Raw genomic sequence first — 19,681 nt, 5'->3', positions numbered from 1 at the left:
TTGTTATTAAATTTTTAATAAATAATATACTAATTTAAATGTTCATAATTAAAAAATCATTCATTAACGTTGGATAGACTAGTGATTATAAAAGTTTGATTTTAGTTATTTAATTTTACATTTCATTTGAATTGATATTATAAGTATATTTTATATAATAAATGTTGATGATATCTTAAATTTTGTAAAATTTAAGTTTTAAAAAAATTAAAAAATAAGTATTTTTTTGTTTAATGCGATAATATTTTTATAGTTTAAGTTATGAAAAGTTATATTGAATAATAATTGAAGTAAATATTTTAGTATGTTATATTAATAGTCAATATATTAAATATTACACTTTTTAAATATTTAATAATATCTTAAAATCAAAAATTAATAAATGATCAAGAAATAATACACAAAAATGAAAAATATAGATTAACAAGTAACATGAATGCGAGTTTATTAAAGAAAATAAAACTAACTCTTACGTATAAAAAATTATTCACACAAATATCACATTATGTATATATTATTTATTTAATAAATGATTTTTTATTCATTTTTATATTGGCTACCATAATCTATATATCTATTAATGTACAATCTTATAAATCAATAAATATATGATAACGTAATTGCAATTAGTAATTCAATTAATTATTTATGTAAAATATATTATAAATATGATGTAAATAAATATTTTTGTGAATAATATTTTAACAAAACATTTAATTTCTTAAGAAATATCAAAAAATAAAATAATAATAATAAAAATAATAAATAATAAAATTCCATTTGGTCAAAATAGGAAATAAAAGTTCGTTTAATCTATAATAAAAAAAAATATGTGCTAGAAAATGAAATTTTGTACAATCTTTGTTCAATATACCTCTGAATGAACATTTTCATCCTTAAAATCTTCGCGACTCGCGTTTCCACCTTGTTCAGATTCTGTATTAGTGCCATATGGAATTGATTGAAATCGTGCTTGCGTATTATTTCTTTCGTTTGAATTCATTCGATTCGGATTTTCGTTTCTGAGATTAGGATTATTGCTCGCAATAGCTTGAGCCATGCGTTGACTAGCTGATCGTGAATCGATAATTCTAGGTTGCATGTATCCACATGCGTCCAGCTATAATAAAAACGGACAGTATTCTATAATAGTTATATGTATTCGTTGTTCGAAGAAGTATCGTGGAATATTAAGAAGAATACACCAAGTTCGAATATAAGTAATCGAAAAAATGAAACGTTAAACAATATATACTCACTTCTGACTGCACATTGATACATTCTGTTTCCGGATCAGGTCTCATTATCGTCACTTCACGATCGCAGATTGGCAAAATATCAAAATTGGGAGTTGGATGATTTATCACATCAGGATCCTAAACATAAAGATTAGAATTATTAATTGAAATTATAATTCTTGTTTTAATAGTTTTCGTTAATAGTATAATAAAATATTTATATTATTGTAAATTATTATATGCAAAAAGATTATATTTAATCAAGTTATGAGTTTTTATTTCTTATCATTTGAACAAGATTTTTTTTTAATTAATTAATTGTTTTACCTGTAAACAGTAACCAATTCTCTCGACGATAGTTGCAAAACTAGGCCGGTCTTCAGGGCGTGGATGCCAACATCGTGTCATTAATCCATAAATAGGATCAGGGCATCCTGCAGGTTTTTCTAAACGACCCCCTAACGTTACCATTGTCATAGCCTCTCTATTAGTACAACCAGTGTAAGGTATGTAACCAAAAGACATAATTTCCCATAGTAGTACGCCAAATGCCCTACAATAAATTAATCATAAGGAATATTGATTAATTTCTTGTTGTAATTTACACTGATAATGGAAATTATTAAGATCTTAAAAATATAATTAAATTAATTAAACTATTCATTTCATTAATAAATTAACACTTTTCTATTTTTTTATTTTACAGTTTCAAACAAATTTTATTTACATTCATAAATATTCCTTGAGAATATTTTTAATCTATCTTGATCAATTAATGGACTCTTAAAAAATTTGATTCTTTTAACAAAATAAACATTTGTTCACAATTTGTTAACAATATTTCTCGCATTCTACGTGAGTATTATGAAAATATTACAAAAATTTACGTAAAAAAAATCTAATAATAAATTGTTTGTTCAGATATAAACAGAAGTTGTTCCGTAATTCAAGATGAAACTCACCAAACATCAGTTTTCGTAGTGAATATCCCATCTAGAAAACTTTCTGGTGGCATCCATTTAATCGGTAACATCGCCTTGCCTCCTTTTCTATAATAATCGCTCCTATAGATATCCTTTGCCATGCCGAAATCAGCGATTTTCACTATACGACCGGGTCCCTTGGACGTGAGCAAACAATTTCTCGCGGCGATATCTCGATGAATAAATCGGGCCTCTTCCATATATTTGCAACCGTTCGCTACGTCAAATCCGCACATTATCAAATCCTGCATCCTCAACGAAGTGGGCCGATCCTGCCAAAACAGGAATATACGCATGCACCCCATTGATGACGAGCGGCAAAAATTAAGAGTTGACCCTGTTTAAATTGCAATCGAGAAACGACACATAGTTAACAAAAAGTAATGGAACTTAATAGAAAAATTAATAAACATAAGCCTTTTGGATGATGTAAAATTATGAAATAAGGGAACGAAAATGGAAACAACTTAATTTATTAAGTTCAAATAAATAAAACGTAAGATTATTTTAATCGTAAAGTAATATACAGAAATAATTAGAGATTTAGAATTGGATCGTAAATCTCTGTTCCTTTTCTTCTCTCTTGGAAAAAAAGAAAACTTCATAACATAATACAAATCTTTCATCTATACAATTATGCATGTATATTAAAATATAACGAAATTTTACAATCGATTTAATATTTGAAAGAAAACGCTATTTACCGCGCGTGGCCTTTCTTCTCGAAGAAAATTCTTCAAATTCCCTCCGGCAAGCAATTCTAACACGATATACTTTGGATTTCTCTCGAAAGAAACTCCAATAAAATGTACGATATTGGGATGATTAAATTTGCTCATTATCAGAGCTTCCATCATGAAATCAGCCTCTGTCTGAGGCCTGGACGAAGATGGGATTGCCTTCACAGCGACAGGTTGTTCTTGATTCCGTCTATATCTATACACACCTTGAAAAACTTCGCCAAAAGCTCCTTGACCAAGCGGTCTACGATACAAAATAAAACAATTAATTTATCGAAGAAAGAAGAAAGAACTGATTATATATATATATATATATTTTTTAAGAAGTTGAGTCTTAACCCTGAGATTGAGTATCACTGTGGTTATTGATGATCGTTAAATTTATACTTACCTTATCAAAGTTATACATTCGCGTGGGATTTGCGTCAAGTCTTTAAAACTATAAAGATTTCCAGCGAACTCGTAGTTCGGATTGAATTCGGTCATTATAGTGTCGGAAACAGCTTGCAGCGACGTTAATTCAGTTCCGTTACCAAACATTACTTGTCGCCGTTGTATAAGCGCCTTTCGATTTTGGTAACGATTATCTATCGACAAAAGTGAGATTTCGCTTACATGATATATATATATAAAATTATATCCATACGATCGTCTACTTTCAAAACGTTCTTTTTATTAGAAAAGTTTTCACGTTTAAGAAAATACGAAATTTCTAAGATTACAGAAAACAATGTACGTTACAATATTATCGAATAATTTCTTACAAAGTAGTAGGCAGAGAGCGGTGAAAGCAAAGAGTAGGCCAATGCTTACAACTATAAGGGGTATCATGAACGGTTGATGGGTAACTTTTGAACCGTCTAAAACATTGTCGTCGGCTAAAAATAATATATATCAATATTATTTTATTACAAAGTTGTATTCCAAAGGGGAGGAAGAAATAATTTTGTTTTTTTCTTTTTGATACTCACGAAGACAAGATCTTGAATTATTACTCAATAACCAGCCTGGGGGACAGAGACACTTTGTCTCGCTGAGATACTGATCGAGAGAGATGCAACGGAAGTCACAATCGCAACCACTGATAGCAGGAATAATGTAAACCTCTCCTGGCCCATGATTTATTCCTGACAGGAAGTGAACGTACATAAGCTCGCTGCTGGCGTAGGAGTAACCACCTTCGCCGTTACTAAGTTCCTTGTGACCGGTATTACCACCTAAATCATTATGTAATTGAATTATCAAAGAGTGGTCAAGATGCATGATAGGAAAGATTTATATGATAAAATTAAACTTGGTGAATTATAATTGAATGGTATAAGATATTTTGAAGGATATATTTAGTTAGCAGTTAATTATATATTAATTTTAATATAGTAAGTAAAATTTGTAGTGCAGTTTTAACTTGTATCTGATTAATCAGAATCTTGCCAATTGAATCTATTTATCTTATGTGAATGAAAATAACATATTTCCAATTATATTCAGATACCTCAAGCAGTCCATAAATAATGAAACGTTGTATATAGAACAATAGCAAACAAGTATTTAAATGCAATCATTGATGAATCCTATTATGATATTAAAAGTTGGACAAATATTAGAAAGTAAAGAAAGTACTAAGACGTAACATACATTGTACAAGAATATGGAACAATTACATCCAATTACATCCCAATTGCATCTGTTCTGAATTCCAAATGCATCGGTAATTGAAACAACATAGATGAATTCTAGATTCCGTTTAAAATCATGTTAATAATATTGATTCTGTTACCTATGTAGCCACCTCCACCACCTCCTGTGAGACATCCACCACCGCCGCCGCCGAATCCTCCGTTTCCGTGATTTCTAGGTCCGCAACCAATTCCGCCTACGCCACCCCTAACAAGGAGCGCGCCTGCTGTAGTTCGTTGACCCGTACCCGATGACTCGTTCAATCCTCCACCTGGGCCGCCTGGGCTATCTGTACACCATTACCAGATTTACGTAATTAGCACAGTTTCGAAGCAGTTAAAACTAAATCTAGATCGATGCGCATCATAGACAGCAACGTTCACGTTGCCTCTAAAACACTAAAGTATGGTACATTAATGCGAGAGTTTGAAAATTGTTCTCTCGCGTTTGCGTTTAATTTGAGAATGTCAAACTGATAGTGAAGTTTAAATTGCGAAAATGACCACACGAGAAACGACGAATTTTTCGAAATTATTGGAATTAAGAAGTTGGAAATGTTAATGAAACGAAGGATTATATTAATTATTAAATTATGTGAAACAATATAATCAATCCTGAAGAGATTGAAGATATGAAATACAATGGTTGCATTTGTATAAACGATTAAAAAAATTTTAATGATTGTTCATATTAATATACAATTAATGATAATGATTAAATATATATTTTATATATAATTTATAACAGAAAAGATTTAATTTACTTTTGAAAGTGAAGTAATAATTGAACATCTTTATATTTTATGATATAGTAAAAATATAAATCATAAATTTTTATTTACCTGCTTGTGATGAAAGAACTGTGCCCGAAATAGGTTGTCTTCCAGGAGGAGGGGGTCCTCGACCATGTTGATGGCCATTGTCAATAAATTGTCCTAATCCTAAACCACCTCCACCCCCTGCGATAAGTATGGGATGTTGTTCTCCATTACTTTTTAACTGTAATATATGAAGAATGATAATTAATCATTAACATTTTATGTTTTAGCATTAACGATTTTGCTTACTGTAAAAATATACGTTGCACCACCACCACCACCTCCACCATCTCTTATCTTAATCTTTCTTACTTCATGTACTTTGGAAGCTCCTAAGGAAGACCCATATAATGGAGGGCCTTGACAACTGTCTAATTTCTGTCCCAAGTTCTGAAAAGATATACAAGAGAAATTTTGAAAAATTGTATAATACAAGATTTTAAAAGAAATCTTATTGAAATCTCAAAACTGTTTAAAATTCAAAAAAGTTTCATTTTGAAATTTTTTAAAGGAGAAAGAAAAAAATAAGAAAAAGAATATTATAATATTATTAAAATTTAGATAGTATCAGATTCAATTCATCACAAGAGGTAAATAATATTAATGAAATTAACAGTTTATTCGCTTCTATATTAACATGTATAATTCTTACTTTAGGACACGCATCCATTCCTGCTTGCCCCACCATAAAGTACAGTTGATCACCCTTTTCTAATTCGATTACACCACGGACAAGTGCACCCAACGTGCTTCCCATACCTCCAGAACCTTTTCCTCCACGGGCGCCCATTCCAATTAAACTACGTTTATGATATAAATTGTCTTAATATTAATATTGTAAATAACAAATAGGAGAAATTACAATGAATCCTTACGTATAATATCCACCACGAGGTGCTATCCATCGTTGAATACCATTTAAATTGAAAGAAAGGGGATCTTCTTCTGGTGAAGGTGTAACTAATTCTATGTCTGTTCTATTGTATTCCTTGTTACATTGCTCAGAATTGGGGCCTATTCTTCCTGTATTTCCACATGTGGTAATATGTATAACTGGAAATATAAAGAGTTATACACTGATGAGATTATTATTGCATATTGTAATATGCAAGCAGTATCCAAATTAAACGGCGATTTATTATTGTTATGATTTTTTTAGAAGATGTATGGTACCAGTTTCGTTAACAAAGTCTTTGTGTTGAACACGGATTTTTTCCGAATCAATGACGGGGTTAGAATAATTGAAATCTCCCACGACTTCAGGAGGAACTCCTAATGAAAAATACATACATAATTATTTTATTAAAATACGTATACTTTTGATTATTAATTTTGAGAAATCAAGAAATTTGGAAATATACCAATGCCAAAACATTCTGGACTCAGGGAAAAATCATCGATAGCTACATCAGCTTTTGAATAATATCCTCTGCTTGCCTCAAATTGAAGAAAATATCTATGAACAAATTATATACATATGTAAAATTTTACAAAAATTTACGAGAAATTAAATTTGAGGTACTTTTAATAGATAAAGTAAATAAGTTTTCAACTTAACAACAATTTCAATTTTCAATATTTAAATTAAATTAAATGATTTAAATGGGTTAAATTGAATCACCTGTATTTGATATCAGGTAAAGAAACAGCTTGATTGTACCAAACGTCACTTCTGTCACCACTAAGATAAGACCACCATAATCGTTCGTAATGGGGTTGATGTGGTTTTACTTGAACTAAATACAATCCAAGAGAACCGCTGTTTGCACCATATTGATGATAGAAAAACCGTACCTGTATAAGTATGTACATATTAACATATTCTATTTAATAATATAATAATTCTATAATTAATTTTGAGGCAACTTACTTGACACGACTTATGGTAAGGACTTTGTGGATCACCATTATAAGGTGGTGTAGGATTGTACAATGGACTTTCAATAGTACCGTGGCTACCATATTCTACTTTTGGTGACATACTTACATAGGCGTATGTCCCTGAAATGGAAAATTAAAATTAAATAATTAAAATGATTGAAATTTTGAAGTATCAGAAATATTTTTAATGAAGATAAGTGAATTTTTAAATATTTATTAAATATGTGTACTTTTATCTTTGGAAATTATTATTGTAAGAAAAAAAATTAGTATAATTTTTATCCTTAAATATTAATAATATTTCAAATTTTAGGATTAAAATACAATTTTTTAATTTAATATCAAATCTTAAATATTGTGTGATAATTTGAAATGAATGAAATTTTTATCAATAAAAAGAAAAATGTAGTATATGGAATTTTATGTGGTATATATTAAATACCTTGATATGAATATTTAATGAGATTCCATATTTATTCAGATGAAAACTATTTTTAAAGATGTTCAATAAAAAAAAAAATATTTATATACAAAGGAATATTACGTTCATGGTAAATAGTTTTTACTCATTTATTTTGCTTTTTTCTTTTATAACGTTGAATTTAGCTTTCAGATATTTCTTTAAATATTTATAGTACATCAATAAAAGGAGGCAATAAAAATACTATTTTTATAGTACTATTTTAATTACAAAAGAATATCATATTCTCATAATATTTTCTGTTCTTTTATTTTATTCTCTTTTTTAAAATATAAATAGCTATTTTATTTTATTCTAGATATTAATAATTGCATATTCAAAAGAACATATTCAAATATAATAGTAATAGAATATAAAATCAATCATCAATAACAATGCAATTAATTCAAAATTAATCAATGGAGAATAATAATAATAATAATAAAAAAAAAAAAAAAGGAAGAAAGAAATTTTTGTATAAAGAAAATGACACCTTTTCATAAAAAGATAGTATACTCTTATAATTTCAAATAATTTTGTCCTCTTCTTTTCTACATATTATAAATACATATCTTCCACATATTTTCAGATATATTCGGGATAAAAGAGTTAAACGCGCTACAATAAATCCAGACAAATGTATTTAAAACCGAGCGAAAATGGAAGTTTCATTGAAACTTGTGCACACGAAGGCATAATATGTACATACATATACATAACTATATACGAACCGGACGCATTGCGGTATGTATGATCGTAACTAGGTCCAGTTTTCTCGGACGGTGTTGCGCCACGATGGAGGGTCCAGTTTAAAGGTCTTCCCGGCACATTTTTCCATCCACACCATCCGTGCTCGAAATTGCATCTCGCGTTCTCCGGTATTTTGTCTGAAACACCCTTTTCGATCACGATCTGTCACGTCCGCGGCACAATGACGAACTGAACTGACCGCGGAGGAAATAGAGTTGAAGGTATAAAATAATTTTGACAATTACCGCAATCGTCCTCCTCGTCTTCGCCCTCGGCGCAGTCTTTTGTCAGGTCACAGACACGTGTTCTGTTTAAACACGAGCCATTCTTACAACGGTACATGTCTTCCGTGCAGTCAGTCCTCACCGCTGTTGATTCTGCAAATAACGATGCATTTGTTTCTCTTTTCTTACACGTATATAAGCAAGCCAGTGTTTGTTCAGTCTTTTCACTTGTTTAGATTATGCCGCGTCAAACTTTCTAGATACGTAGAAATTTCTCGTATTTTCCTTTCAACTGTGTGACCGTTGCTTTTGTTTTCTTTGGTACCACCGGTGGTATTATATTTATACGCGTGGTGGTATAGTTCTAACTTGTTATAATTGCATAGCGAGATTATGATATAGAAAGGGATATTGAATTCGTTTAAATGAAAAATTATAATTTTGTTTCCTTGTGGTATAGAAAACGTGTAATATGTGCAAATATTGTAGTTATAATTTATATAAAGAAGTAATGATGCACCATTGTAATGTGTAGAAAAGAATGGGGATTATTTAAAATAATTTATATACGTGGGAAATATTGAAAAATACCGTAAAATTTCATATTAGAATGTCTTTTTATCTGCGAATTTATGGAAATAAAAAAAGCTTTTTACAATTAATTTCATCAAATAAATAAATGCAATAAAATTTAAAGATTAATATTTTGGAAAACATTGTATTTTTCAATATGGCCCACATATAAGAAAAATTTGTTGCAATATAAGAATAATAATTACCCGGGAAACAGTCGATTAGGTGAACATTATCAATAGCGATGCTGGAATTAGAATAGGGTACTAAAATCTCTATAATTAACTGATGTGACTGAGTGATAGTACCTATTGTAAAACGCATTATCTCCCATCTGTAATTTAACAGGTGTAAATTCCAATTTTTATCGAAAAATAATTTTTAATTATTATTATAATAAGAATTAAGCAATCGTTGAAAAAAAGCTACGTACTTTGTATGATTATTTCCTTGCCTCTCCGCGGCAATCCAACTTGTATTGTTTGTAATTATAAGTAACTTGATAATACCATTGCTCATTTCAACTTGATACAGAGCTAATTCTAATATGCAACGTGATCCAGTTGGAGGGATTTTACCGGACCATATTTGAGGTTTTCCGGACCCAGTAAACCATAAGAAATGCCCTGGTGGAAATTAATATCTTAGATATTTCATGCTTGCAATATTTCGCCATATTTTCTCCAGAGATTTTTCTCTTCTATCTTAAATTCCCATAAATTTATTGTTTAAATCGAAAATTGTTTATTTAAAACCGATTTTCTACCTTTGAATATTTTGGATATATCTAGAGCAAAATAAATTTTAAAAAAAAAGTCTCAATGTATCTCAGATACCCTCAATTGGATGTAGATTTTTAGGATTTAAAATTCTAATTAACTCGTGAGAGAGAGGGGTAATTAATCACGTATCTTACCCTCTGTAGAATTACTGGCGTCCACGTTAGGCCCCAATTTATTTCTCAAGGGTAGGCTCTTCTTGAAATTTTCTTGAAATTTGTCGTTCCACGACCAGTCGCAGGTCTCCTCCAGATCGCAATAGCCGAGCTGAGACAATCGGCTAGTGATCTGCATGTTGTTGTTGTTGGTCCCACGCGGCATTCTCTCTTTCCAATCGCAATTCGTACCCGTGATATAACAAAGGCCAAGAAAAATTCTCAACAATAGGTTACCGCTCAAGGCGAATTTACGCCGCCAGTCATGCACGGTGCGACTCGCCTGTTTGAAATTCGCGGTCAACACCTCGGACCGCGTATCACTGATCATTACTCCGCGCTTTCCTCGTGTAACCGCTCGATATATCCTGGAAAAGGTAAAGCAACACGCGTTTTCTTTATTTCTTCTTTCTAACTTTTCAACCCGTTTTTCAGTTACGTGGCAATAATGATGGCCGGACCCCATTTTGAGCCCGTCCAATTCTCGGATGCATGGATCAGACTTGGGCTGTATTTCTTTATCATTAGATACACGCGTGATCGAGCAATTGAGTTGTTCGAAACCTTTGAACATCGAGCATAGAGATTTCCAACAATCTCTATGATTACTTTTACAATTGCAGTTCAAACTTTTGCGGTTTCGCGTTTGCTGGAAGCCTTTCGATGGATGAAAAAATTGGAGATTTTTTTTAAAATTGAACAGCTTGCAAATTGAAAGGAGGATCAATAACAACTTTGAGGAAATTAAAAAAAAGAAGAAGTATGATATAGAATTCAATTAAAAATATGTTTGCCTTCGTTGGCTTTATAAAAATCAAAGAAAAAATGATTCGCTTATGTTAAACGAATCGAAGAACAAGAGTATACACGTAAGTGATATAGAAATCGAAGTGAATGAAAATATTGCATGTGATTTAACGTATAAAAGTAATTTTTAATGCTGTATCGTTGTTAAGGGTGTAGGTAAAGCGAAGAAAATTACTTGTGAAAACAAGGGAACGAACTGGATGTTGAAACGAGGCAGTGATTGGCGGAAATGGAATAACTGATTCGCCGATATTTCATAATTTCCGGTATGCCGGTAATAACGAAGACATCCCTGGTAATGGTAATACCAATAGAGAAATTTATTCGAATGTCATTTTCATTCGTATTCGTAGAATACGTATATTTTATTCTATTATTTTTTTTTTTTCTATTGTTGTTGTTTCTCTAATTTTATAGATAGAGGAGTTAAAATATATATTGTTCAAGAAACGATATATATTATATCACAAGGATTTAAATATGATACCAATTTTTTCTTTCTATTAAAAATTTCATATAAAATTATTTATAAAATATTTGTATTGCTTATATTTTATAGATAATTAAGAATGATATCAAAAGTTTCATTTATCATTCTTTTTTCAATTTTATATATATATATATATTGGTTCAACTATATCAGTGTTCGTAAGTTTTAAATCAATTTATAAAACGATTTAGACTTCATCGACGTGCCTATTGAATCTCGTTACGTTTCTGTGCTAAATACATTATCATATCACTTATATTCAATAAAACTCTATTTTTCTTTATGGTGGAACTCAAGGTTATATTGAATTTTTTTTTTGCATAAAATTATATAATTCTTTTTTCTATTATTATATTATTTTATATTTCTAATTGAAATATATTTATATACAAAATTAAAGTAAACATAAATACGAATTCTTAGCAATTAAAAAAATTATAAAATAATTTTTAAATTTCCAATTTTTCCTCCGTTAAAAAGAAATAATTAAAAAACAAAAACAATTATATTCCAATAAAAATATAATCCACCATAAAGTTCTTTTTTTTAATAACGTACGTCAAGAATATTTTCTTGTTAACTAGAAAAAAAGAAATAGCCGGTGATTTGAATTCGTTCAATTCTTTCTCTCGTTAAATGAAAAGCATACCCAACAGGGATATGGCTATTGTCAGCTCGCAAACATCGATCGAAAATCCAACTAACACTGGCAAACTTTTGGCCAATTCAGCGAGGCGAATTGCTGAAAACGCATCCACTAATTCCCTTCGTCCCCTTTTCACAAATCTCTTGCTTGCTTAAATGTAGCCCTGTACAATGGCCCAGGAGAGTGCACGAACGAAGTTTCGATCGTGCACTATTTTTGCCACGTTTTACAGACTGTTTCTAGCTCCATTTTCCAAAATTGCTTCAACTCCAATAATGGAATATTTAGAAAAATGTGATGTGGGTAATAACAGATTGTGCCAAACGATGGCATTCTTTCTTTGAATTGATTTATTTATTTTTTATTCATATTATATATCTCGTCTTGTAAATTTCCCTAATCTCTTCTCTGTACATTTTGAAAATTAGAAAAGAAATTTATTTAATCTTTGTTTATCCTTTTTATTCTTTCTTGAAATGGTAATTAAAAATTGTAAATTATTTTGCAAGTCAAAAACAGAATTATTTTTGCTAAAATTTTTTGATATTGAAATATATTTAAAAAAATAAATAAATAAAAATTTCTGTCTTCTGGAAAATTCAATTTCACGAGAATCTCTCGTAAAAGAAAATTCCTGTTATGAATTGACGACAGAAAAATCGAGAAGAAATAAAGATTGATAAGATGCCAGGAAGCTTCTAGCTCTATATCGATAGACAGTAGTAAAGAAATTATTCAAGATAGTATTTCTATCGATCTTTCAGTCACTCTCGGTTTGAAAGCTTAACAACACACTATATTCAGTCACTGTACGTGCAGTATAACGGGATATTAATAATGCGTAACGTATCATGTGAATCGATAGTGTATCTAACAATTGCAAGTAAGTACATTGTTCGTGTCACTCTGTAATAACAATGCCGTATTTTATCAGTGTTGGCAAATATTACAATAATAGAAAAATGCAAATATTTAACACGATAATTCATTCGTGATATAAAATAAACTTTAAAATAGTTTCATATTTATCTTTGACAAATGCAATCACGAATATTTTATTTTCATTTTATTATAAATTATATATTCAGAGTTAGAAATCTTTAACCGTTCGATATCCATAAATAATTGTAATTAATTTGCCGTTGCTTCGATAAAAATTTCCCACGAAATAGGGAGAAATAAGGCTCTTAAAATAAATATCCGGCGTGATAATTTCTTACCGCCTCGAGAAAAATTTCCATAATACATTCTTACCGCATTATCGCGGACCATAAACCCCCATAACGCACGATAGGGCGTATTAATTGCCCTAATTGTTCCAAAATCGAGAAAAAATGTCGTGTAGTCGGTCCTACCTTCGATCCAATGCGACGTCGTACAATATGCCAGCATAGTTTCCAACAGTTCATCCGTTCGTCCGTAGCATTAGCGGCCCTTGGGTATCCTCGATCGTCGATCAATCCCTCCTTTCAATCCCTCAATCCAGGGTCGACAATAACAATTTTGTCGCGTTTTCCGATCATTCGTCGGCCAATCGCGACTCCCCCTTCGATCTTCCTTGTGCCACCTGCGCCAAAATACACGTGTGCTCGAGTCAAATTTTTTCGACGCGAGGATAAAGAGAAGCTAAGAGGAGATGGAGGACGAGGCTCGCGAATGTCGAATGGTAACTAGCTGCATCGCGTTGTTGGATCAACCAACCAACAACTCTCTCAACTGGATAATCTCTTCTCTCGTTAAAGGCAATCCAACGAAGGTTTTATTTTTCTCTCTATCCTGTTATCCGTCCTCTCCACTCCCTCCAATCCGATTCCCTTCAACCCCTCCGTCTCGGTACCTTCCTATCTTTTCCTCCCCGATAAACCTGTCTCGCTCCTTTCCGGAATATTCAAGCGATCGTTTTACAAGTGAGAATTAAGTGCTCCCCCGACTCAATTCGACGCAATTTGGACGATACTCGTTACTCTTATTTCCGCTTCTCTTTCCCATGTATTCTCTTTCGTCACTCTTCCCTATATGGATGAGGAGGAAAATGATGGAGGAGGAGGAAGGAAAACGAGAAAGATTCGATAAGTACTTTTAATGGAAGTTCGTATGTATAATAGATTATAGACAGTGGTAGAGCAACTTTTCTTTTAGCGGAACTTGTTTTGATTATTTAGTAATTTTATAATGATTCGGGATGGAAGAGAAATGGTAAATCTTGAATTTAAAAATGAGATTGATTAGAAAAGATTCGATCCTCGTTTCTATAATAAATTACGTACGAAAGTGGGTGATTATCAGATTCTGTATATAATAAAAATTCTTCTCTAAAATGATTTTTAGGTTAATAAATTACTAGATAATTATAAATCGAGAGTCTTGAAATTTTTCATGCACGTTTCGTCATGTTTTCGAGATAACGTAATTTACGAGCTTGCTATAATCTCTTCCACCGATTACACAGGCATGCACTCTCCTTCGATTTAGATCCTCCTACTATTTTTCTCTCTTATTACATTTTACATTCTTCGCGTGCGTTCAGTATTGACATTATATTATCACGTTTTAAATTTTCGACAAAAGAAGTATATTCGTATCTGCGTGCTCGCTCAATTAACACGCGACGAGTCGAAGAAGGCGATGAAACACGGAGAGGTTAAAAAAATTGAAGCATCACTCCTTAATAAACTTACACTTGGTTTTCAAGATCTTATAATGAATTTCAGAAAAGAGAGTATTTTTCACGGATACTTTGAGAATAATTAATCCGTGATTTTTACTCTTCAAAATAATTCTCGATGATCCGCAAAGCAAAAATAATCATCGAGAAATTAATTTAAAAAATTTTAGGCAAATATTGTGTTGCGAGGTATTCTAAAAATAATTATATATAATAGGATGTTAAAGTAATACTTTCTCAAACTATGCGATTATCTAATTAATAGATCTATTAAGTAATTGTTCAAGCTGGAACTTGATTTATCATCTGATCTCACTGTGGAAAATGTAGAAGAAGAGTACCGTGAAATTTCAATTAATCTCTCGTTACAATCAATTTCTCATTTGTGGGGATGCATTAAATTTAAAAAATGGTTAGGGAATATGAATATCTTACGAAAAGAGTTTAATCTTGCACGATCGTTACGCGATCTCTTGCCTTCTTAATCGATAGAAATTGATCGAATAGGAAGAAGAAACTAAAATTCTCAAATCTAAAAATTCTTTCGTCGGAATATTAAATATGAAAGAGTTACTTCTCGATTCTTCGATTATAAATCGACAGTTGGCTAATATATCGATGTGTCCCTATTTTCAAACTGCCACGTCTGTCGATTAACCTTTCCACAATCTCGAGAAAAAGATTCAGTTATTGTAAATTTTATCATGCATAGAGTTATTAACCATCAAAATAGATAGAATCTTTTATTTTTGCAATTATTAAAAGTATACAAATATATATAATTATACTTATTTATTCCTATTATGCTATCACGTTTAATAAGAGGTTAAAATATTTTCCATGTTTGATGTCAAAGGTGGAAAAAAATGTTGATAATGAAAAAACAAAAATATGTATTAGTCTGTTCTTTATAATTTTATTACACTGTCAAAAGGTTACAATCGCGTTCTGGCAAAGCATCTTGGCGAATGAAATTCTAGATCAAAATAGCAAAAAACATAAAAAAATAATCGCGTAATAATTTAAATTATCGCTACAATCGCGGATCAATTAAGTTTTTTGTTGTCTTGCAATACACGTAATCTAATTCTAATTGTTTTAATTTTAATATATTTAAACGTATATATATATATACTATATATAAACGTATATATATATTATAGTTAGATAGATCTAATGCTAGGTTATTTAATTTTAGATTTTTTATCTTAATTTATATTTTATACTATTTCTTAAAATAAATAATCAATATGGTGATTTTTTCTTTTTCTCGCATTATTTATAATCTCATTAATCGCTTGGATAATTAATGAGGAAATAAAAGGTTAATGAAATTATAAATTAAATTTAAATAATTCAATTCAACACACATCTAACTTGAACTATTATAATCCAAAAAATATGAATTAAAATTTAAAGAAATATTCTTATTCTTCGATATATTAATGTTAATGTGTAATTAATAATTAATGTAATAAATAATTATATCATATGTTAAATAAGCATACGATTCAATTAATATAAATTTAAAATAAATTAACACAAATTTAATTTCACAGATAGATAAACATATACTTTTGACAATCTAATTTTGTTTTTTACGTTCTAAACTTTCGACAAAATTTGTAAAAATATTATCGTTGTTATCAAGTCTATTTTTTTTCTTTTTTTTTTTTTTTTACGTTACAAAAGAAGAAAAGTAAAATTTCATGAAATTTTAAATCGTTGGCAATTCATTTTTTTCCTACAAAGGATTAATTATAATAAAAAAAAAACAGTAAAATAGTTTATTAACTTAATATAAGGAACGAAGTAATTATCATTTTAATGTCATTTAGCTGAGCTAGTCGTAAGAAATTCCATCGTGCATCGCACGCAATCATTATGCCTCATCGAAAGATTATGGACTCTTGAAACTACGCTCTTCCAACAGTCGCGTAATCCATGATTAAAGTCACGAAGAAACTTCCCGTCAAATTGCCACGAATATTATTCTAAAAAGGAAATATGTCAAGCCTTGTGTTTTTCGTGTGAATGGATAGACGATTTTATCGTTTTATCTAAATTAAATTTGTCTCTGTTTCCATTAAGTTAAAATGGTGGTATAACGAGAGATATTATCGGATCGCATGTAAAAAAAAAGAAAAAAAATAGGAAAATACGTCAAAGAAATAATGAAATAAGTTTACGAATACGATAAAATATTCGCGAGAATATGCGTTGATAATATTTACAATATAATTTAACTGCATAATGAGAACAAATATTTATATTAAGACTACGAAGGACGAGTTGTTGCGTTATTTAACGTGAATAAATTAAAGATTGATTGTTCTTATTGCCTCCTGCGAATTGCATTGCATAACTATGACTGTAGTTGCTAATTGCGCGATAAGTATAGCGATCAATGATCTATTCTATAACAAAGTTCCACTATACTCGATATATATATATATATATATATATAATATCTTTCTTTACCTTCGTCGCGTTAAAATAATTCTTATGATAAAAAAAAATTGTAATCATTTGCTTTAAATTATAAAAATTATTTAAATACGTAATACGATCGAATGAAAAATTATTGAAACGTAGCGAGGAAAATTCAAATTATTTATTAAAGATAAGAATCAATCTTAAAGAATGATAATATCGTTCGTCAAAAACAAAAAATAGACGATAAAAATTATCCCTGTTTCGGAAAATAGGTCGAATCGCGATTTGGCACCGAGGTATCGAATTTTGATAAATCACAAGGAACGGTATTAAACGGTTTCTTCCATTTCGCCCTGAATAGTTTGAACGCATACCATAACGTACCGCCTTTCTCCTCCATTTCAAACACTCGAACACACTGTTACTGTTTGATAAATGTCAAGCGGAGGAATGTTAGAACAGTTACGTTCGAAAGTTCAACCGGGTTTGGTATCGGAGCAGATATACTTTTCGCAACGGTTTCCGTGTAATTTAAAAAAAAAAGAAAAAGAAACTCCCCTCCTCTGATCCCTCCTCGCCCGGAAATTCTACATCTACATACAGATCCCAGCAATGAATCCAATCGCGAAACTCCCGTATTTACTCCGAAATTTATCTCGATCCGCGAGAAAAAGACGAAGGAATCACTTACGTTGGGAGACAAGCAACGAGGCCAATCAGCTTCGAGCTGATCCGCGAATCCTGTACACACACACGCGCGCACACACATACACATACACAAATAACACACGTTTTAATAACCACGTTCCATCAACCGATCACATACTTTCTCCGCGGCGACCTCTCGCATCTGTCACCCCAACACCGGACCACCCTTTTTCCACTCTCTCTCTCTCTCTCTCTCTCTTTCTCGCGATGCACGCTCACCGAAAAACACCATCAGCTGGGAGGACGGGCCTCGTAAGCGGGTAGCGACACTGTACCCATCCCGGATTGATCGTGATGGGAAACACAGAAGTTGATGGGTAACACGTTGCGTTGTTGGACCGCACGGAATTGATTCTGTCGCAACGCAAGATCCCCGCACTCTCGAATCCAGCACGGATATCTCTCTCTCTCTCTCTCTCCCTCGTATCTCGTCCCACGACGACAATCGATAAAAGTCACCTCTCTTTCTCTCTCCCTCTTTCCCTATCCAATATATTCTCTCCCTTTATCCCGCCATCTCTCTCCTCTTCCCGGATCTTGCTTATTCTCTCTCTATCTCTCTTCTCTTTTCGAAGTATATACTTCGGTCGTACGGAAAGTGTCGAGAACGATTATCCCCCGTGGAAGATCCGCGTCAGGTCTGGGCAATCGCGGTTATTCGAGGCACGGCGGGAGCAACAGAGTAGCGCGGCTCGCGGGCAGCGGCGCGTCTCCTGTTTGCGCGTAGACACGCGTGGACCGAGCGCGGACCGTGGCGGGCCTGGTTCAGCAACCATCGATCGATGACACGTTCATCGGGATTCACGTTGGGCGCATATTCGAAATTCGAAATTTCTTCGCTCTTTCTTTCGCGCGGTCGCGTCTCGTCGCTCTACGGCCGCGGATCTATCTGGCGCTACAACAACAACAGCAGCAGCAGCCAACGGCGGCGGCGGCGGCGTCGCGGCGTCTGTGCTCTGGGGCCGGCTCGTTCGACGTGTGCCGTGTGGGTATATTTGGAGAGGCGTACCGCGAAAAAATAGTTCGTCCCCTGGAACGAAACTGGGAGGAGGAGGAGGAGGGAAGAAGATGGAGGCGCCAGGGTGGACGATGAAGAGAGGAGAGGAGATGGAGAAAGAGAGGAAGAGGAGGAACGCGATTGAAAACGCGGAGGGAAAGAAACGCGAGGGAGAAAAGTAATGGAGGATGAGAGAGGCTGATTACAGGGAGAGCGAGGAGGGGGAAGATCGGGAAGAGAGGACGGGAGATGGACGTAGATGAGGATGAAGAAGGGTGGTGGAGGAGATGTTGCGAGCTACGCGTTCCAGTGTGGGGAAGAAGAGAGACGAAATGGAAGAGGGATATGAGGGAGCATGCTCTCTTATTGACAAAGGGCAGGGACTCCGCCCCTGTCGAGAGTTGGACTCACGTCTGCGCCTCTTTTCTGCCGAAACGATCCACGCGCTCCGACCGTGGTCCCTGGAATTCCAGCTACTGGAATTCGTTCTAACCGTGGATCGAATATTTTCTTTCCAACTTTCGAACAACGCTCTTCTCTTTTTGTCGCGCGTGCGATATTTTTCGCGCAATTTATAACGATAGAAAAAATTATTGCTTTAAAATATATTTAATCATACGTGCATATATTTTTAGATAACATCGAAATATATTTA

General features: G+C 32.4%; 1 protein-coding gene and 1 long non-coding RNA gene across 11 annotated transcripts in view; one reads left to right on the top strand and one right to left on the bottom strand.

The window, feature by feature from the left end:
• LOC100578839 overlaps positions 1 to 2,770 on the top strand; it is a 16,187-nt gene extending 13,417 nt beyond the window's left edge. For 4 of the 6 annotated variants that reach the window (XR_003304153.1, XR_001702131.2, XR_003304154.1 and 1 more), the window contains 3 exons: positions 1,576 to 1,744; positions 1,945 to 2,093; positions 2,160 to 2,770. This is a non-coding gene — a long non-coding RNA (uncharacterized LOC100578839). The remainder of the gene's footprint in view (positions 1 to 1,575; positions 1,745 to 1,944; positions 2,094 to 2,159) is intronic. The other 2 variants (XR_003304152.1, XR_001702113.2) reach the window with 1 other exon arrangement.
• LOC408718 (leukocyte tyrosine kinase receptor) overlaps positions 1 to 19,681 on the bottom strand; it is a 23,720-nt gene extending 4,039 nt beyond the window's left edge. For 2 of the 5 annotated variants that reach the window (XM_016910734.2, XM_016910733.2), the window contains exons 1-24: positions 18,249 to 19,680; positions 13,576 to 13,787; positions 10,260 to 10,645; positions 9,777 to 9,969; positions 9,550 to 9,677; positions 8,792 to 8,923; positions 8,528 to 8,683; positions 7,326 to 7,456; positions 7,077 to 7,249; positions 6,817 to 6,911; positions 6,629 to 6,727; positions 6,331 to 6,508; positions 6,108 to 6,255; positions 5,705 to 5,845; positions 5,480 to 5,636; positions 4,739 to 4,927; positions 3,933 to 4,178; positions 3,726 to 3,839; positions 3,353 to 3,548; positions 2,926 to 3,205; positions 2,201 to 2,493; positions 1,566 to 1,791; positions 1,260 to 1,376; positions 875 to 1,120 (exon numbers count right to left, since the gene is read on the bottom strand). In XM_016910734.2, the coding sequence (XP_016766223.1) occupies positions 875 to 1,120; positions 1,260 to 1,376; positions 1,566 to 1,791; positions 2,201 to 2,493; positions 2,926 to 3,205; positions 3,353 to 3,548; positions 3,726 to 3,839; positions 3,933 to 4,178; positions 4,739 to 4,927; positions 5,480 to 5,636; positions 5,705 to 5,845; positions 6,108 to 6,255; positions 6,331 to 6,508; positions 6,629 to 6,727; positions 6,817 to 6,911; positions 7,077 to 7,249; positions 7,326 to 7,456; positions 8,528 to 8,683; positions 8,792 to 8,923; positions 9,550 to 9,677; positions 9,777 to 9,969; positions 10,260 to 10,608 (3,987 nt within the window). In that variant the 5' untranslated portion in view covers positions 10,609 to 10,645; positions 13,576 to 13,787; positions 18,249 to 19,680. Of the gene's footprint in view, positions 1 to 874; positions 1,121 to 1,259; positions 1,377 to 1,565; positions 1,792 to 2,200; positions 2,494 to 2,925; positions 3,206 to 3,352; positions 3,549 to 3,725; positions 3,840 to 3,932; positions 4,179 to 4,738; positions 4,928 to 5,479; positions 5,637 to 5,704; positions 5,846 to 6,107; positions 6,256 to 6,330; positions 6,509 to 6,628; positions 6,728 to 6,816; positions 6,912 to 7,076; positions 7,250 to 7,325; positions 7,457 to 8,527; positions 8,684 to 8,791; positions 8,924 to 9,549; positions 9,678 to 9,776; positions 9,970 to 10,259; positions 10,646 to 13,575; positions 13,788 to 18,012; positions 18,152 to 18,248 lie in introns of those variants that run through there. The other 3 variants (XM_016910735.2, XM_026438971.1, XM_016910736.2) reach the window with 3 other exon arrangements.

Source organism: Apis mellifera, linkage group LG2, assembly GCF_003254395.2.
Source record: "Apis mellifera strain DH4 linkage group LG2, Amel_HAv3.1, whole genome shotgun sequence".
NCBI lineage: Eukaryota > Metazoa > Arthropoda > Insecta > Hymenoptera > Apidae > Apis > Apis mellifera.
The sequence above is the reverse complement of the archived record's forward strand: the minus strand, read 5'-3'. Positions and strand labels throughout refer to the sequence as shown.